The 15,385-nt window shown below is 43.3% G+C and overlaps 1 protein-coding gene across 2 annotated transcripts in view; it reads right to left on the bottom strand.

Moving 5' to 3' along the window:
- Nucleotides 1–13,574: 13,574 nt before the first annotated feature.
- RPS21 (ribosomal protein S21) overlaps nucleotides 13,575–15,385 on the bottom strand; it is a 116,862-nt gene continuing 115,051 nt past the window's right edge. For both annotated transcript variants that reach the window (XM_065645747.1, XM_065645746.1), the window contains exons 4-6: nucleotides 14,505–14,576; nucleotides 13,812–13,867; nucleotides 13,575–13,637 (exon numbers count right to left, since the gene is read on the bottom strand). In XM_065645747.1, the coding sequence (XP_065501819.1) occupies nucleotides 13,628–13,637; nucleotides 13,812–13,867; nucleotides 14,505–14,576 (138 nt within the window). In that variant the 3' untranslated portion in view covers nucleotides 13,575–13,627. The remainder of the gene's footprint in view (nucleotides 13,638–13,811; nucleotides 13,868–14,504; nucleotides 14,577–15,385) is intronic.

The raw sequence follows: 15,385 nt of genomic DNA, 5'->3' as shown, positions 1-15,385 counted from the left end.
AGAGCCCTGCAAGCGTAAAAGACTATTCAGGCAATGGGTGGGCATCACTTGAAATTATGATACTAACGAGGGTCAAACGCTCCTTGTTTCCCTTCTGTTAGTCACATCGAGCCTGTGCAACGCAGTGGAAAACCTGCATCTGCCCACCTCTAGGTGCTGAACGGGCCAGTGCCCATCGAAGGGTCCCCTAATGACCCCCCCACCATGCTGGGGCTGCCCTGCAGACCTGGGCAGGCTGGAAGCACATGGTGGCTACAGCTCCCATCCCCAGAAATGCACGTGGCACCAGGAATCATGGAACCACAGAACACCAGGTTGGAAGTGACCACAAGGATCATCTGGTCCCACCTTTCTGGGAGAGGGCTACAGACTATCAGTCACTCCCAGGACGTTTGTCTTGGCAAGTAACTTTATGCATCTGTCGCCAACGCTACGAGACTGGCTGCCATGGAAGCTGGTGCCTCAGGGGTACAAAAATCTGTGTACGCCTGCACCCGGCAGTGCCTCTCCAGCACACAGGAGATGGGGGAATTTGGATTCCTACCACAAGCAAATTGCAGCGTTATTTCATCCCTCACTTTCCTACCATATGTGTGGCCTCCCTGCTTTTGGGATGGGGCTTGAATGCATCAGTAACATACAGCGGGGTTTGATGTAAACTCCACCAGCCCTTTCTCAGCCAACTACATCATGACATCTCAGCTGCTTAACCCGATCTCTGCTTGAAAACTTAAAGGATTTGGTCTGCTAGAGCGGCAGCAACTCAAGCAGCAGTTTCCAGAAGTGCCTCTTTGGGACTGAACCTCAAAGCTGACAAAACCACTCCACAGATGCACCTCACACCCGCTTGTGTCCAACCAGAAAGCTTATGGGGAAAGCCCAAGTCATGATTGCCTGAGGTAGACCCAAAGTGGACATGATGACCCAAAAGTTCCATTCCCTACACTCCTATAATGGTGTTTTCAAAATCAAAATTAGGAATGAGCTTATGTTGTCCTGGGCTGGCAAATGGCCACAGGCTGCCCTGTGTGGGCCAACCCACTGTCATCCCAGGACCTACAACAGCCAGGAGAAATGTGCATGGGCAGAATTCCTGAGTCCACAACTGGCCTCAAAAACCAGATAATATCATGGGAAAACACAGGGATGACCCCTGGGGGAAGCAATCCTGTATCCCCAACTGCCGTCTTGAGAGCAACTCTAAAGCTGTCTTCACTGCACATAATGCCATTAGTTTCTGTAACTGCAGTAACTGATTAATTGTTTGAGAGCTGACTATGAAACACACTGCCTGGATCTGAGCAATTATTAAAAAAAAAAAAAGCATATTCTACCAGCCAACTGTTTAATTATCAAGGGTATTCAGCACAGTGTGAAACTACTAGAAACACTTCAGATTTTCAGAACGAGCTATTCACTCTACTCCGTTTATTGGAAAGAGTCAGAGTACATAACAGGACATGAATGTGATTTATTCCTGTCCGTACCACCCATGCTGTGGGCTGCGATGGAAATGCCACAGATTCAGGTACGTACTCTTCAGTACGCTCCCAAGGGAGAAAGTGGACTGAACTTCTAAGAACTGGACACGATTCCCATTATGGAGAGAATTCCCTTGGTGGATTTGTACTACCTCATTTTCACCGTTGGCTTTATGTCACCCCTCTGAACCCCCTGATCTGCAGAGGGGAGTTTTTGGTGGTCTGGAGGAGGGCAGTGCCGAGCGCCGCCGTTTCGGGGGGATCTCACCCTCCTCTGGCACTGGAAGCTCTCCAGGGAGATAATGCTGTCACTGCGAGATGAGCCCACTAGGACTGCTGACACAGCATTTCTTTTCAAATGTAAACAGTGGTTCACGGTCCAAGAAAGCATTTCACACTGCCCAGCCCAAACATTTAGAAAAACCCCTCCTCTCCCTGAGTCTTGCTTCAGAATCTCAATTTAATTTTCATGAAGTTAATGAGCTCTGGTGCTTTTCATCTGCCTTTTGGTTTCTGTACCATCTTTGGGGTGTACTTCAAGTTTTTCCTTACAGACTTCAGGAGCAGAAATGCAGCTTTAAAAAAAAATGAAAGCTAAATATTAAGCTGCAAGCAAAACATCTGATATTGCAAGACATGATAAAATCACAGGAGCTGGCAGGACTGGCAGGCTGCCCTCTCCTCCTCCACCCCTGGCCTGTGTCCCTTTGTGAATTGGCCTTTGTTTGCTACAGATCCACTCTAGCGGTTTCTCACACCAGAAATTAAGCCCTATTTCATACAAACCTGGCCCAGAGGGCCTTTGGCTTCTAGCCAGAACATACATAGCATTTCTTTTTATTTGCTCTTCCTTTTTCAATCTCTCTCCCTTCAGGGTCCTGTTATTTTTTTCTAAAAAAAATCCTGATTTTACTGATTAAAGCGCTTACTTTCATGTCGATACATTTGTTTTGTACTGCCTTTGGGGTCACAGGGAAGTACAAATCATTTTGCATTTAATGGGAGCTGGGAGAAAGCTGAGGAGAAAAAGGGATATTATCAAGCAGATGCTGATATTAGCCTGGTGATGGCTCAGGACTGGAAAGGAGGGAAGTGGTATTTTCCTAGAATGAGACGGCCCGTGATGTGCCTGCAGCGGGCCGAGGGAACACGCTGTTATCAGCGGGGCCGTGCCAAAGGACGTGCCGCGAGAGTGGTGGGACACGGGGTCCCGTCACAGCTGCTGCACGCCTGGGGACAGGCATCCGAGACAGGGTACATCACCACACACGCTACACACGCCCACTGCAATACACGCTGCCGTTTCCCTTAGCGCCGTAGCTTCAAAATTACAGGGAAAATAGCACCCAACGAGCTGGTCTCTCAGCACAAACCCTGCGTTGCAGAAGGGAGCCAGATGCCTGACACCAGAGACAGTCGCTCCAGGCCATGCCTCTGCCAGATGTAGTCGCCTGCATCTGGCACACATGTGCAGTCAGTCAGGGCCAGATTTCTTGTCCTACCAGACGTGGCCGTGCTGCCAGCTGCTTCCCACAGGGCTGCTCCTCTCCTGCTGCAGAACGCTGTTGGTTTCTTGGCTTTGCTCCCGCTGAACTTCTAGGCTGCTGCTGGACACCACCACCTTCCCAGAGGCAGGCACAGAGTCCTTCGCTGTTTTGCTGAGAATTAAGAAAACATGAGGTGAGGAATCTCTAAATGGAGACTGAGCAAAGCTAAACCTGCCCTCTCAGCTGGGTATAAATTTAGGTGGCTTCACAGTGAGATGGAAGCCTGCATCTGAGAGCAAATGAATTCTGTCCCTCTTCCAAATGTGGGGGTCTGAGATCAGACACAGATGCTCACAGATGCTGCCACCTTCCTAATTCCCGGGGTGTGCGGTACACAGGACCAGTGGCAACATCCCAGAATTCACATACTGTCCTCTGCACACTTACCTCGTGCAAGCACCTGTGCTCCTCAGGGCTGCCAGCACTTTGCTCTGAGACTAGCCTATCTTTCTGGCTCTGATTGCTCTCAGAGACCCCAAGACAGAGCGTGAAATCTCTGAGGAAGGAGAATAACCAGAATCAAATTGGGAAATATTAGAGGATTGTAGGACAAGAAAGGTTTTCTTGAAGATTTACAGGTCTTCCTTCCCATCCTCCTCTTTTGTGCTCAGTTTGGATCTAATTACTATTTCCACCTTCAAGTTCTCTTCCCTGATCCTAGAGATCTGTGTGCAGGCCACCTCCAACAGATAACTAGTCCCTACCGAACCTTAACCAGCCCATTTCCTTGTCTCCCTCCTGCCTGTGAGATGAAACTTGTGCAATTCCCTGGTTGCTCCTCCCTAAGGGCTGGTTCTACCACCTTGTCATCTGAGAAGACCTGGACCCCGAAAGCATTCGCTGAAAAACATGGGAAAAACAGTTACAAAGACCTCAAGCAGACGAGAGAATGGTACCTTTATCCAAATCTGGAGTCCATTGTCTTTTAAAATCAATTTAAACTGAAATAAGATCCATTCTTCCCTTGTTCCCTCTCCAAAAATCAGCCGTGATCACAGGGCACTCTCAGTTTCACAAAGGCTGGAGACCAGAATGGGCCTCTGGCACAAGTATTGGGCAATTTATCACAGGAGATTACACTCGGCGAGGGTGCTCATGTGGTTAGGATTTAACAGTCAATTAAATAACACCGACATTCCTAACAAAGAAGCTGGGATTAAGGAAGGACTCCAAAATGACTCCTTTTCCTTCCCGACTCTGATGCCAGCCTTGGGAATCTCCCTGTTATTAACCCAGGTGTTTAATTAAAGCCAACCGGAACAAATAAAATTGCTTCTGAAACTTCACTGCAGTGGCATCAGACGGTCAGGGCTGCCCTGGGGCCCTTTGGAAAGTGTGCAGAGGAAGCTGTGCTGTGTCTTGGACTTCACCGAAAGGATTCCAGCCATGTGTTCAGTGCAAGTGACTACGCTGCTCCTGCTCAGGTCATTCCAAATGAGTAGATAGGGAAGTACTACTTCTTTTCAAAGTTAACCACTGCCAGACAGTGCAGATGAATGTGGTGCTGCTGGTTAGAAAATGCACATCCAGCTGTGATTGCCCGTGATTTACAAAACACGTGCAGTGCTTGCACAGTGATATGAACATCTAGGTCCTACATAGTGTATAGATACACAAAACCTCTCCCTTCCCAACCCCTTCCAGCAGGCAGCAGTACCTCCCTCCAGATGTCAGTACTGCTCACATCTATATCATTCTTTAACCATAAATCCACAGTTTTCCATAAGAAAGCTGTGTGGTTTTCTTTCTTTTTCTTTTTTTTTTTTTTCCCCCCAAACAGTAAATGTGAATTTTCTCCCAAATGTCTGTCTCATTTTTATTAAGCAATGATACCTCAAAACAAATGCTTGAGGTAAAACCAGAGTTAAGACACACAGATTACCATGGTGTGGTTTCATGTCCTTCTCCTCAAGTAATCCTCATCTGCCATGGAGCAGGGTAGCTCTGCATCTGCAGTGATAACACCGAAAGGGTGACAATGACACAGGAAGGTGATGCTGTCCATGCGTTCATGCTTCAAGGAGCATGGGGCTGTTAGGTGTCTAATTACAAAACCCATGAGAGACACTGGCACTGTGTCTTAATGAAGACTTTTCTTATTCCAACAGACATTTATGATCAGAAAATCAGATCCCAAAGTCAACATTTAAACAACCCCCATATTTCTGGCATGTCATTTTTGCCAATATATGTTATTTTACTCAATAGCGCATTTCGCAGCCACCCAAGTGACAGCCAAACAGTAGTTTGAGCTTGTTTATTGGAACAGTAACACGTTCTGCTCCTTCTCCCTAAGGCCACACAGAACTAGCACCCCTCCAAACATTTTCCAGGAAGTAATGACTTTTGGGAACCCAAAAGATAGAATGGAAGTGGTTGCTCAGAACAAGCAGCTGTAGATCCCTTGGGGCTACACACAATGCAGAACGGGATGCTGCCTGACACTCTGTTTAAATTGGGTGGATTTATGAGCTTCTCTGATAACAACTGTTATCTGGAGCTAGAATCAGTTACGGCCCCCCCCTTTTGCTGGAATTTCTCTTGGTTTGTTCTGTTCCCAGCTCTGAGCACTTCTGGAGAGTGTTTGGTGGAGCTTTGTCATTTGCAAATTCATGAAGATGGGAATTGAAGTCTAATGGGATTCTGTGAATTTGCATTAAAGGCTCCATTGACCTCAGAGATCCAAGAAGTCTTTAGACTGTGCCAGAGTAGTAGGACCAAGGGTGGCAGCCACAACTGCGTGCCTTGGAGTAGCAGTGGGTTGTACAACGATCCATCCTTTGTGCCATTTGTGACTCCTGAATCCCAGCTACTGATACAAGAAATGGGTGACTGAGAACAGGCTCCCCACGAGCATTGCTTTTTGCCATTTGGAGTCCCCGAATACCAGAGGCATTATCTCAAGCTGCAGAGTGTTGTAAATCAGAGTCACTCTTTCCAGCAGCCAACTTTGATAAGACCCTCCTCAAGGAAGAAAAAATGCTCAAACAGCTCTACCCCTATAAATGGTACTGGATTCAAAAGAGAAAAAAGATACCTGGATTATTTTATTTGCGTGTCCAGGATGGTGTAAAAATTCCCTGCTGAAGAAAGGATAAAACCAGTGGTTAAAATAGTAAATTAGGACACCTGCCTCTCTCTCAACTCTACTGAGCAGATCTTCTTTAAAGAATATATTCCTCGTGTAACAGTTATTCAAATAACCACGCCACCTCATATTGTATTTTATGAACACTCTTCAAATCGATTCAAAGCTTCCTAATTTTTTCATAACATCCGTTTTAGAGATGGGTAAATTCTAGTATAGGATGTAGCAGTCGGCTGGTCTTGCTCAAAACAAACTTGACTGTCAGAAGTAGAAACGAGGTCTCCTGAGCCCTGGCCCCAGTGCTCTAGTTTTTCTGAATGCCTGTGATGCACACTTGATGGGAAGCATGCCAGGAACAGCTCTCTGCTCAGTAGAAACCAACAGCACTCTTTTTTACTTACCTTTTCTTTGTAAAGGCACTGAAATCAATGAGGGTTGAGTATCACACCAGGGACGAGACACAAGATTTCTGATAAAGTGACAGAATTTGAGATTTTTACATAAACCCGTGGAAACCTGTTACACATATATGTGTATGAGACTTTCCTGAATATTTAAAGTTTTCGTGGAATTAAGACTTAGGGCAGCGAGTCAGCACTGGTTCCAGCTGAGGCAAGGATTGACTTTGCTGTCAGGACAGTCTCAGACCATCTTGAAAACTAAAACCCACAGAGATACCTGACAAACATTGCATTCTGGAAAATAAAAAAACCTGCATCTGGGGCCTTAAGAACAAGCCAGGTTTGATGCCAACCATTCAGTAGCCAAGATCAGAAGCGAACACTGGCCGCAGTGTCACTGGCCGGCGGGTACGCTGGCACCTGTCCCACACCCCCAAAGCCTCCTGTTCCCTAAACCGGTGCAGCATTTGGGAGAACATCAGAAAAATTTCATAAAAATTTCGTAAAGATGAAAGGGTTTGTGCCTAACGTGGTCACACTTGTATCACTTGGCAAGAAGGTGACTGCTGAGACATCAGTTTCCTCTGCAATCAAAAGATCCAAGGCTTGGCGGCGTGGCCTTCTGCAGCATCCCCAAAGAGATGTGCTGGGTTTCCAGGAACGGGAGCTCCGTGCTGCAATGATCAAGTTCCCTCTCAAGTAACACACTTTGCAGCCTGAAAGCTGCTTCCTTAATCTGCCTGTTGTACTTCACATTTTAATCAGCACCATCTGTGATCAGCTTCCTTTTGTTTACTTATTTCTGGGTACAGGCAGTCTTAGATCCTCAGATTTTGGTCAGCTTGCCTGGAAACTCTTCCAAATTTGAGATGACCAGCTGATGTACTGAACTGATGGTTCCATGCACTTGAGAGCAGACACAAGACAGCAGCAAAAGCGACCCATGGGCAGACAGCGAACCGCAGCATCGACTTTTTAAGGTTGTTATTTCCTCAGCACAGCTGGCTCGGGGGCTGCACAGTCACAGATCTGGCTCCTGCTCCTGGCTGAGCGACCCGGCACAAATGACCCCATTTTCCCAGGAATGCGGAGGGAGTTTGCTGCGAGCACGGCTCCATTGGCCAGAACAGAAATCAGGCTTGTAAATCCCTTTCTTTTAGCACCAAACTAGTCAAAGGCAGAATTAAATCCCCAGCCTTTCTAGTCCTTGTAGAGGAAAGAACTGAATGAACCAGGGACAAGCTGCAAGTAATGACCTCTGCCACCGCCCCAGTGCGCTGCCCAATTTGTTTTGAAGTGCTATTTTTATTCAGCCTCAGACATTTGAAACACTTTGCTTAGAGCATGAACTATCACATTTCCCAGCTCAAAGTGCATTCCATGCAGAGTTGCGCTAACCGCTTCGAGAAAAAGCTGTTTTCTGAAATAAAACATGCAGTATCTTAGCATTTTCGCTCGACTTTACTTACCTGACGGGCACTGCAACTCATGCGAGAGGTCAATGCTCTGATTCACTTTGATGCCCGTGAGGATGCCGGCACATTCCTTTCTGGTGCAAAGCAACAGATGGATCAAGTCACTTCTCAGGACTCTGGTGCCCTGTGAAAGCAGCAAAAAGATTATTGTATTTAGAGCCAGACGAGAGACCTGGGTGTGCAACAGCTTAATTTTGATGCACATGGTGTGTCCTAGCACACAGTTTGCAAGCAGCTCAAAATGCATCAAAATGCAAAGTGTGACTTTTAGCTCCATCCCTGCAATAATCCCCGATTGATGTCCAGCAGGCCTGGCCGTACTGCATGAGGATCTTTGTTCATCTTCTCACGAGAACATCTGTGCTGGGTTAACAGACAATAAACACACAGGTCTGGGGCTCCAACGATCTGCATTTTAATCCTGGCGCTATCAGATGGCTGTGGATGGCCATACCTCACTTTCCCAGGTGTGAAACAAGGATAAATACACAGATGTCCCCACAAAGCTGGTGGGGATCAGCCATGGGAGAAGCACAACACAAAACCAAGGCACAATACATAAAAAACCCCCAACATTGACCTTATTACTCTGTTTCCCCCAAAATAAGCCCTGTCCCAAAAATAAGCCCTAGCATGATTTTTTCAGGATTTTTAAGGATGCTCAAAATATAAGTCCCACTCCAAAAATAAGCCATAGTTACAGTTCATAAAAAAGTCAATTTAAATAGTGCCCAGGCAGCTATACATGTAACAAAGTAATAAGTTTTGGAGCAAAAATTAGTATAAGATCCTGTCTTATTTTCAGGGAAACAGGGTAATTGTTCTTAATTCTTAAAATCTCACTACCTGCAGTTCCTATTGAGGATTTAGCCAAGAACTCCTGCCCAATATGAAACAATAATGTATTTCCCAGCAGGAAAAAAATGCCTAATTAGTTTCCTATGTTGTTTCCACAGCTGATTAGTCCAACATACATATGGGGAAGCTGCCTCCCCTGGGATGAGTCAACGCAAACAGTCAGCAATGAATTAACTAAAATCAAGCCCTCGCTTAACCCGTTCACAGTAATATTTGCAGCAGAGGTGTGTTTATCTCTGCGTGGCACTGAAAGCGGCAGCAACCGAACAAAACAGGAGGTGGGAACAGACAGCTCTCCCCGATATCCAACTGGAAAAACAAAATCGCTGGCAAATCCAGTGTAACGGCTTAGCTCAGACCTCTAGGTAGGCTTTCGGCAGCCTCCAGCATCGCTGCATGCCTTAGGAAAATAAATCATATTCCTCCTCACAAGCCGTCCCAGCTGCTTCTCTGCAGGGAGCACTAGTGGGACAGGCTCTGCTCCACACTCTCCTGCAGTAACGGATACACGTGAAGGCAAAAACCCCCATTCTTGGCCCTTTTTATTCCTCTTCTGAGTCCCAGAGCTCCTTTCTGCAGCAGGGAAACACGCTGCCCCTTGTCTTCTCCCAGCCTTGGCAGCGTTTTCCCTGTTCGGCACCTTGCAAGCAGAGCTGATGTTATCAAAGCTGCCAATTCTGTGCCTCTGACAACAGAAGATGCAGCGGCCTCCTAACCCCAGACCTCTGATCACAACACACAGCTGAGATTGGCTAAAGCAGCTTTTCAACACCACGCAGTTCATTAAGAGAATGTCAAGGCTTAAAAGAAACAAAATCAGTATTGAGACATTGACAAGCTCCCACCAACAATCAAGGTGTTTTAAATAGACAGGCTCTGCTCAAGCAGCAAAATTTTGGCCAAAGACACTAAAATAGCCCCAGTGAAATCAGATGTCTTTAGGATGCCCCTGCCAAGTCCTCGTAAGTAACAGAAAAGAATTTCACGACTTGGTGCAACGTAACCATGTAAGGGCAACTCTGTCCATCTTGTACAGTACGAGTACAGTTCGTTCCCTTTCATGGCTCTGGAAGATCTGAACTATTCCTGTCCCAGGGAAACAAAGAACATTTTACATCACAATACTAGAAAATGCAACTCAACATGGATTTTTAAAGGGACACATGTCCTCCCTTGTGAGGATTCCGCAGGAATTTTTGTAAGACCTCATGCGCTGCACAGTCTCGCTGGTGAAGACTCTGAATTCAGGAGCCCTTTAGCACAGCACTGACCCATTTCCCATTGAATGAGGTTTTAGGTTATGGCACCATAACGTTTCATAAGCTTATTTGGACAAGAAGTTAACGAAAAAGTAATTTATTTTGATTTTTTAAAAATTCTGAAAAACAGCAGCAATCAGAATTACAAAGCAAAGTTTTAGATTACAAAGTAATTCTTAAATACTTAATCAACACAGAAGTGTTAATTTTGTTTTGCTGTATGCTAATGGAGTTTTACTGCTTAAAAAGCCATCTGAGAGACTGCAAGTTCATCTTGAACTTTAAGCTGTCAGTTCCCTTTGCCTGATGGAGGAATTCCACTGAAATCCACAGGGATGAACAGAGTCGCAGGGGATTAGAAGCAAGTCAACAATATTTAAACTCTTTGGTAAACCAGGCATTTATCAGCAGTAAACAGTTACTGGTTTTATTTAAAGCTCTACCCTAATGCCAAGGCAGAAGCAGCTAATTTAAGATATGCCAGAAAGAAACATCAAGTCCAATTAAAACTTATCTCCCTTTACTATGTGTAAAGGAAAGTAATGAGGACTGGACATAAGCCAAGCTGAAATCACTCCAGTTTGGAGACTGTATTTGTCTTTCCAAAAAGTGTTTTCAGAGATTTATCTGCTGAAAAAATGAATTATTTCCAGGAGTATTACAACTATTTCTTTTTTTTAAGGCATCTTTCTTGGTTGACTTAGAAGTCAGAAGAAAAATAACTCAAAACTGAAGTGTGGGTTCATTTTTTTTTTCCTGCATGTGATATTTAAAAGGTATCTCCCTTGCATTTCTGTGCTATGTTCAACATAAATTCAACATGAAGCCTTTTTTTGTTCTTTTTAGCTGAGTTCCCCCTTACTTGAAACATCCAGGAGTTTATCTTTAAGCATTCTATCAGTTTGAAGGACAACTAGTAAATTCAAGCATTATCAGTGGGAAGACAGAACGTGCAACCAAAGATCTCTTAGTTTATATCCAGACAGTAGCTTACACTTGAAATCCTAATTCACTTAATGGTTTGAAAGAAACGTGATTCGAATTAAAAAACCACAGCACGCTGCAGTGACACATTAAGGTGGCCTGATTTGCTATGCCTTGGTTCAATACATGTTCATGGTGTCAAGACAGGATCTTCCAAAGAAATACGCTGCATTTTGACATGTCTGAGAAGTCAGAAAAATGAAGATAAGGAGAAAGATCCTACACTTGGGTAGTTCAGCCATTGTCCTCCTCGGTTCAGAGGCGACAGCATCCCTGTTCCAGGCTCTCATGAGAGAAGCTCAAGGCTTTTCCCACACCCACGTGCATCCACAACAACTTGCTAACAAGTCAGAAATAAGCCACATGGAAACCAGCCCTACACAGAGACAGCTTATGCCATAAACAGGAAAGCATCACCAGAACAGTTTCTATCACTGGAGAAAACTTTGAGAGAGTGACTATGCAGAGATTTGGGTACAGACAACTGCAAACGTCGTCCCAGAGATGATCACGCGGGAGCGAACACGCTGTAATCTGGATATAACCTCTCTCGGCAATTCTTGAGAACGCACGATCTGAAGGACGGCCTGTGTAAGGTTGTAGATACTACAAAATTGGTAAAATTCAGCTGTCAATGGAAGTTTTCAATACCTGTCATATAATGCTGGCATATTTTAAAATTATCAAAATCATATAAACATTCTGCTGAAGTGACAAGCCCCAGCTGATGACCTGCTGTGTGCAGACAAAATCTACCAAAGCAGAAGCAGCACCCGGCAGAAAGGAGACAGCCTCTTCTGGAATCCCTCCTGCAACACAAAAATCGGAGACATGACACCACTAGAAAAGACATTATGTGTTGAAGTCCTTGTGGAATCATAGCCAAAGTAAATCAGAAATCTCTTTTCCCAACAGAGGTACTAATGATTTTAACTAGACACTTTAAGACACAAAAGTATATTCTCTGAACATTGATTCTTTCCCCTTTCTCGCACCTGTATCTCAGTGCAGCAGCTGCTTCTTGCTTAGCACCTACTGCAATTCAGTTTCTCAGTTTCTGCAGACAGTATAGGAGAAAGAAGATTGTGGAGATTTCGCTACAGTGCTTAATATCGTTAAGACATAACGAAGTCTTAATACTGCCAAAAGCACTGGGGCCCACTGGAATGATGTGCAAGATCCCAAAGGTTCATTAGCACAGCTAGAGCACCTTAAGCATTGCACTGTCCAAACGTGGTGATACCAAAGCTGAATGTGAAGAGCTCAAAGTAAAAACAAAAAGCACAACAAACAAAACTCAACAGCAAAAAAACCCCATAAAGGCCATGAAACAGCTTGTTTCTGATATGTTCTGGCACACAAAGCAGGAGCAAGTTCCGAGGTGTCAGGATCCAGCACCGCCAGGTCAGGATGTTTGTACATCTTTTAAATGCTTCGGTTTGACAGCCCATCTGTGCTCTCAGCCTCGCAGGATCACCAGCTTCTTTCTAACCCAGTATCTGAAGTTAACGCCTGGCGATAACTCAGCAAAGCTTGTGGTTTGAGTATCTGTAGCCTGAGCCAAGAAATCACATTTTTCTTTCACAATCACTGCCTCAGATGCTTCACATTATCAGAAAACCAACCAGTTCCAATTAACACTAAAGACCAGACATACAACAGGTAAAACCTTGAAGCAGCTCTTTCCATCTACATTATAAAAACTTGCGTGTCAGGCCAGAAGCGTGAAGTGATGGAAATCAGCCCAAGACAGGGAACCAACAGAGGCAACGTCAGCAGGTGTAGAGTCATTCAAACTGTTTGCAACCTCCCTCGATCCCGCTAGCAAGATAGCTGAAGAAATAACATATCAGCAAGTAGAAAGACTACCTACCCCTCAAAGGGCTAGGAAGTAATCTACTAAAATATTGCCAAATGTCGAGTTATTTATCCTGAAATTATTTCCCTGCTTTTTAACATCAAGGTCTTTTATATAAGAGTAAAAATGCAAAACTTTAAGAGTCTCATATGGCAATCAATCTGAAGTATTTCTGGTCTTTTCCACGAATTCCAGTTTTAATAATTTGCTTAAAGAATGTGTGTCAACGGCAGAGGAAATAGCGAGCCTCTACCAGCAGAAAAAGCACTAAACTTTGATATAATAACCAAAAGAATCCCCTTAGTTTTTCCAGTGAAAAAAGCAGCAAGTGAAATTAGATTGCTACATTGCAAAATGTTCCATGACAGACCCATAAAGAAGCTGAGCTGCAATTGCAAAACCTTTTAAATCCGGAAGGAAAGAAAGATACTAGTGAACCAAAGAGTGAAGCTGAAATTCTTGATTTTCAACTCTGGTACTGCTTTACGAGCAAATTTGTTTTAAGAATTCACAATTGGAATCTGTATTTCTTTCGAAGACACACATTTCTAACTCCTTTTGGACTAGCTATATTAAATCAAACTACGTTTACAACTTGAACAGAAGACACAACACAAGGTAGGTTTGTTTGAACTCTTTATTTTACAACAGATGTTCCATATTGGAGTTGCTTCGGTTAGAAGTTCCTAGAAGAAAATGAAACAAACATTGTTACTAGTTTGCTTCAACAGCTCAAGTAAATATTTTTGACCAACTGTGTAATCATTCTATAAACAGCCTATATATTTTAATCCTAAAAGTTGGATTTGGCCATGGAAGTTACCCCTGCAAGAGTGAGAGGATAAGATAAACATACGTACTTGGAAACAATTCCATCATTTTTTGCCAGACGCAGAATGGAGTCATCTGATTCACCCTTTAAAAAAAAAAAAAAAGACGATTCTGAAGTGACCAAATAATTGCCGATACACATTAAAGACAGCTGCAGTGTTTAATGCCAGTGGTGAAACGCACAACGCTTTCCGCAGATCACTATATTTTGTATGCACAGATCAGCGTTTTCAAAACAAGCTGTTAAATTCTTTGTCATCGTTTAGGATAAGAAATAGCTTTAACTTGATAAAATATGCACTTGTATTAACAAGATAATATTTCAGGGTAAGCAGACTCCTGATGAACTCTAGGAAGATTCACACCATGTTTAACAAAATTAAGTGATGGTAGTATCGTCTCTAATAATTATAAAAAACAGGTGTTAGTACCTTGGTACATTCTTACAAGAAAAAAATCCACGCGCATCCTTCAGTGATTAAGAAGAAAAAATAAACATAGGTAATTCTACAAGCCAATGGATTGAGGAAAAAAACAGAAGAAACCGATTATTGCAAGTGAATTTGTTCCCATCTTCACTTTGTCTTCATCATTCCACAAAAGCTCTTCCTCTAGAACGTGCTGAAAGCAGACTGTGTTTTCAGGACCAAACAGAAATCTAAAAAATTATTAATCAATATAAAAGGAAGCACAATAATATTGTATGTCAAGAAAATACTTACCATTCTACGAATTGCTCCACAGATGGCGTACGTTTTGAACTGGCCATTTACTCTGCCTGTTACCTTGTCAACCTGTAATGACAAATAAGTTACGCCACACAGATTCTCGCAAGATTTTATATTTACGTCACATTTGTCGAGCACCCAAAGATGCAAATGACTTGTTAAATTCTACAAATATTTTTCTGCAAACTACAAACCTCAAGGAAAACACTGAATTTATAAAGACAATTACAGAACATATTTTCACAGTGAATTTATAGTTTATTACATAGAGCAGCTATAAAATTTAATAACAAGAACACCATAGAACATGGTAGACAAAAGAAGAAAATACATCTGAGTTATAAAAAACTATAAAAGTTCAGTGTGAAGTTTACTTGTGGATTCTACTGCCTTTGTTAATTCCTTTAATGTTTCTTTTAAGGTCAGAGTTATGGAAAAAAAGTGAAGGAGGGAAAAGGATGGTCTTGTTGGGCAGAAAAATGCCCAACTTGAGAGACACAAATTGTCTCACTTCCTCCAGTTGCTGAGAAATTTAACAAAAAAAAAAAAAAAAACCTGAGCAATATAAATAGTGAAATTTAACAGTATAGTAAAGCCAGTAATACCATGTGGGTTTGTTTTCAAGATCTGCGAATCTCTGATCCTTTGAACGTAAGAAATAGGGATCACTGAAGGAATGAAACAGTGAATAAGAAAAGCATTTGCCTTAACACTTACAGGAAATTGCAAACAGCATTTTCAAAAACGATTTCTTAAGTCAGACAGATAACACAAGACACCCAGTTGTTTAAAACGACAGGAATGTAGTCTTGTGGTCTCCTATTCAAGAAGAAATAAATCAAGCTATATAGCTCATATAGGATAAGAACATTGTG

The sequence above is a fragment of the Caloenas nicobarica genome, chromosome 15 (genome assembly GCF_036013445.1).
Source record: "Caloenas nicobarica isolate bCalNic1 chromosome 15, bCalNic1.hap1, whole genome shotgun sequence".
In the NCBI taxonomy this organism is placed as follows: domain Eukaryota; kingdom Metazoa; phylum Chordata; class Aves; order Columbiformes; family Columbidae; genus Caloenas; species Caloenas nicobarica.
The sequence above is the reverse complement of the archived record's forward strand: the minus strand, read 5'-3'. Positions and strand labels throughout refer to the sequence as shown.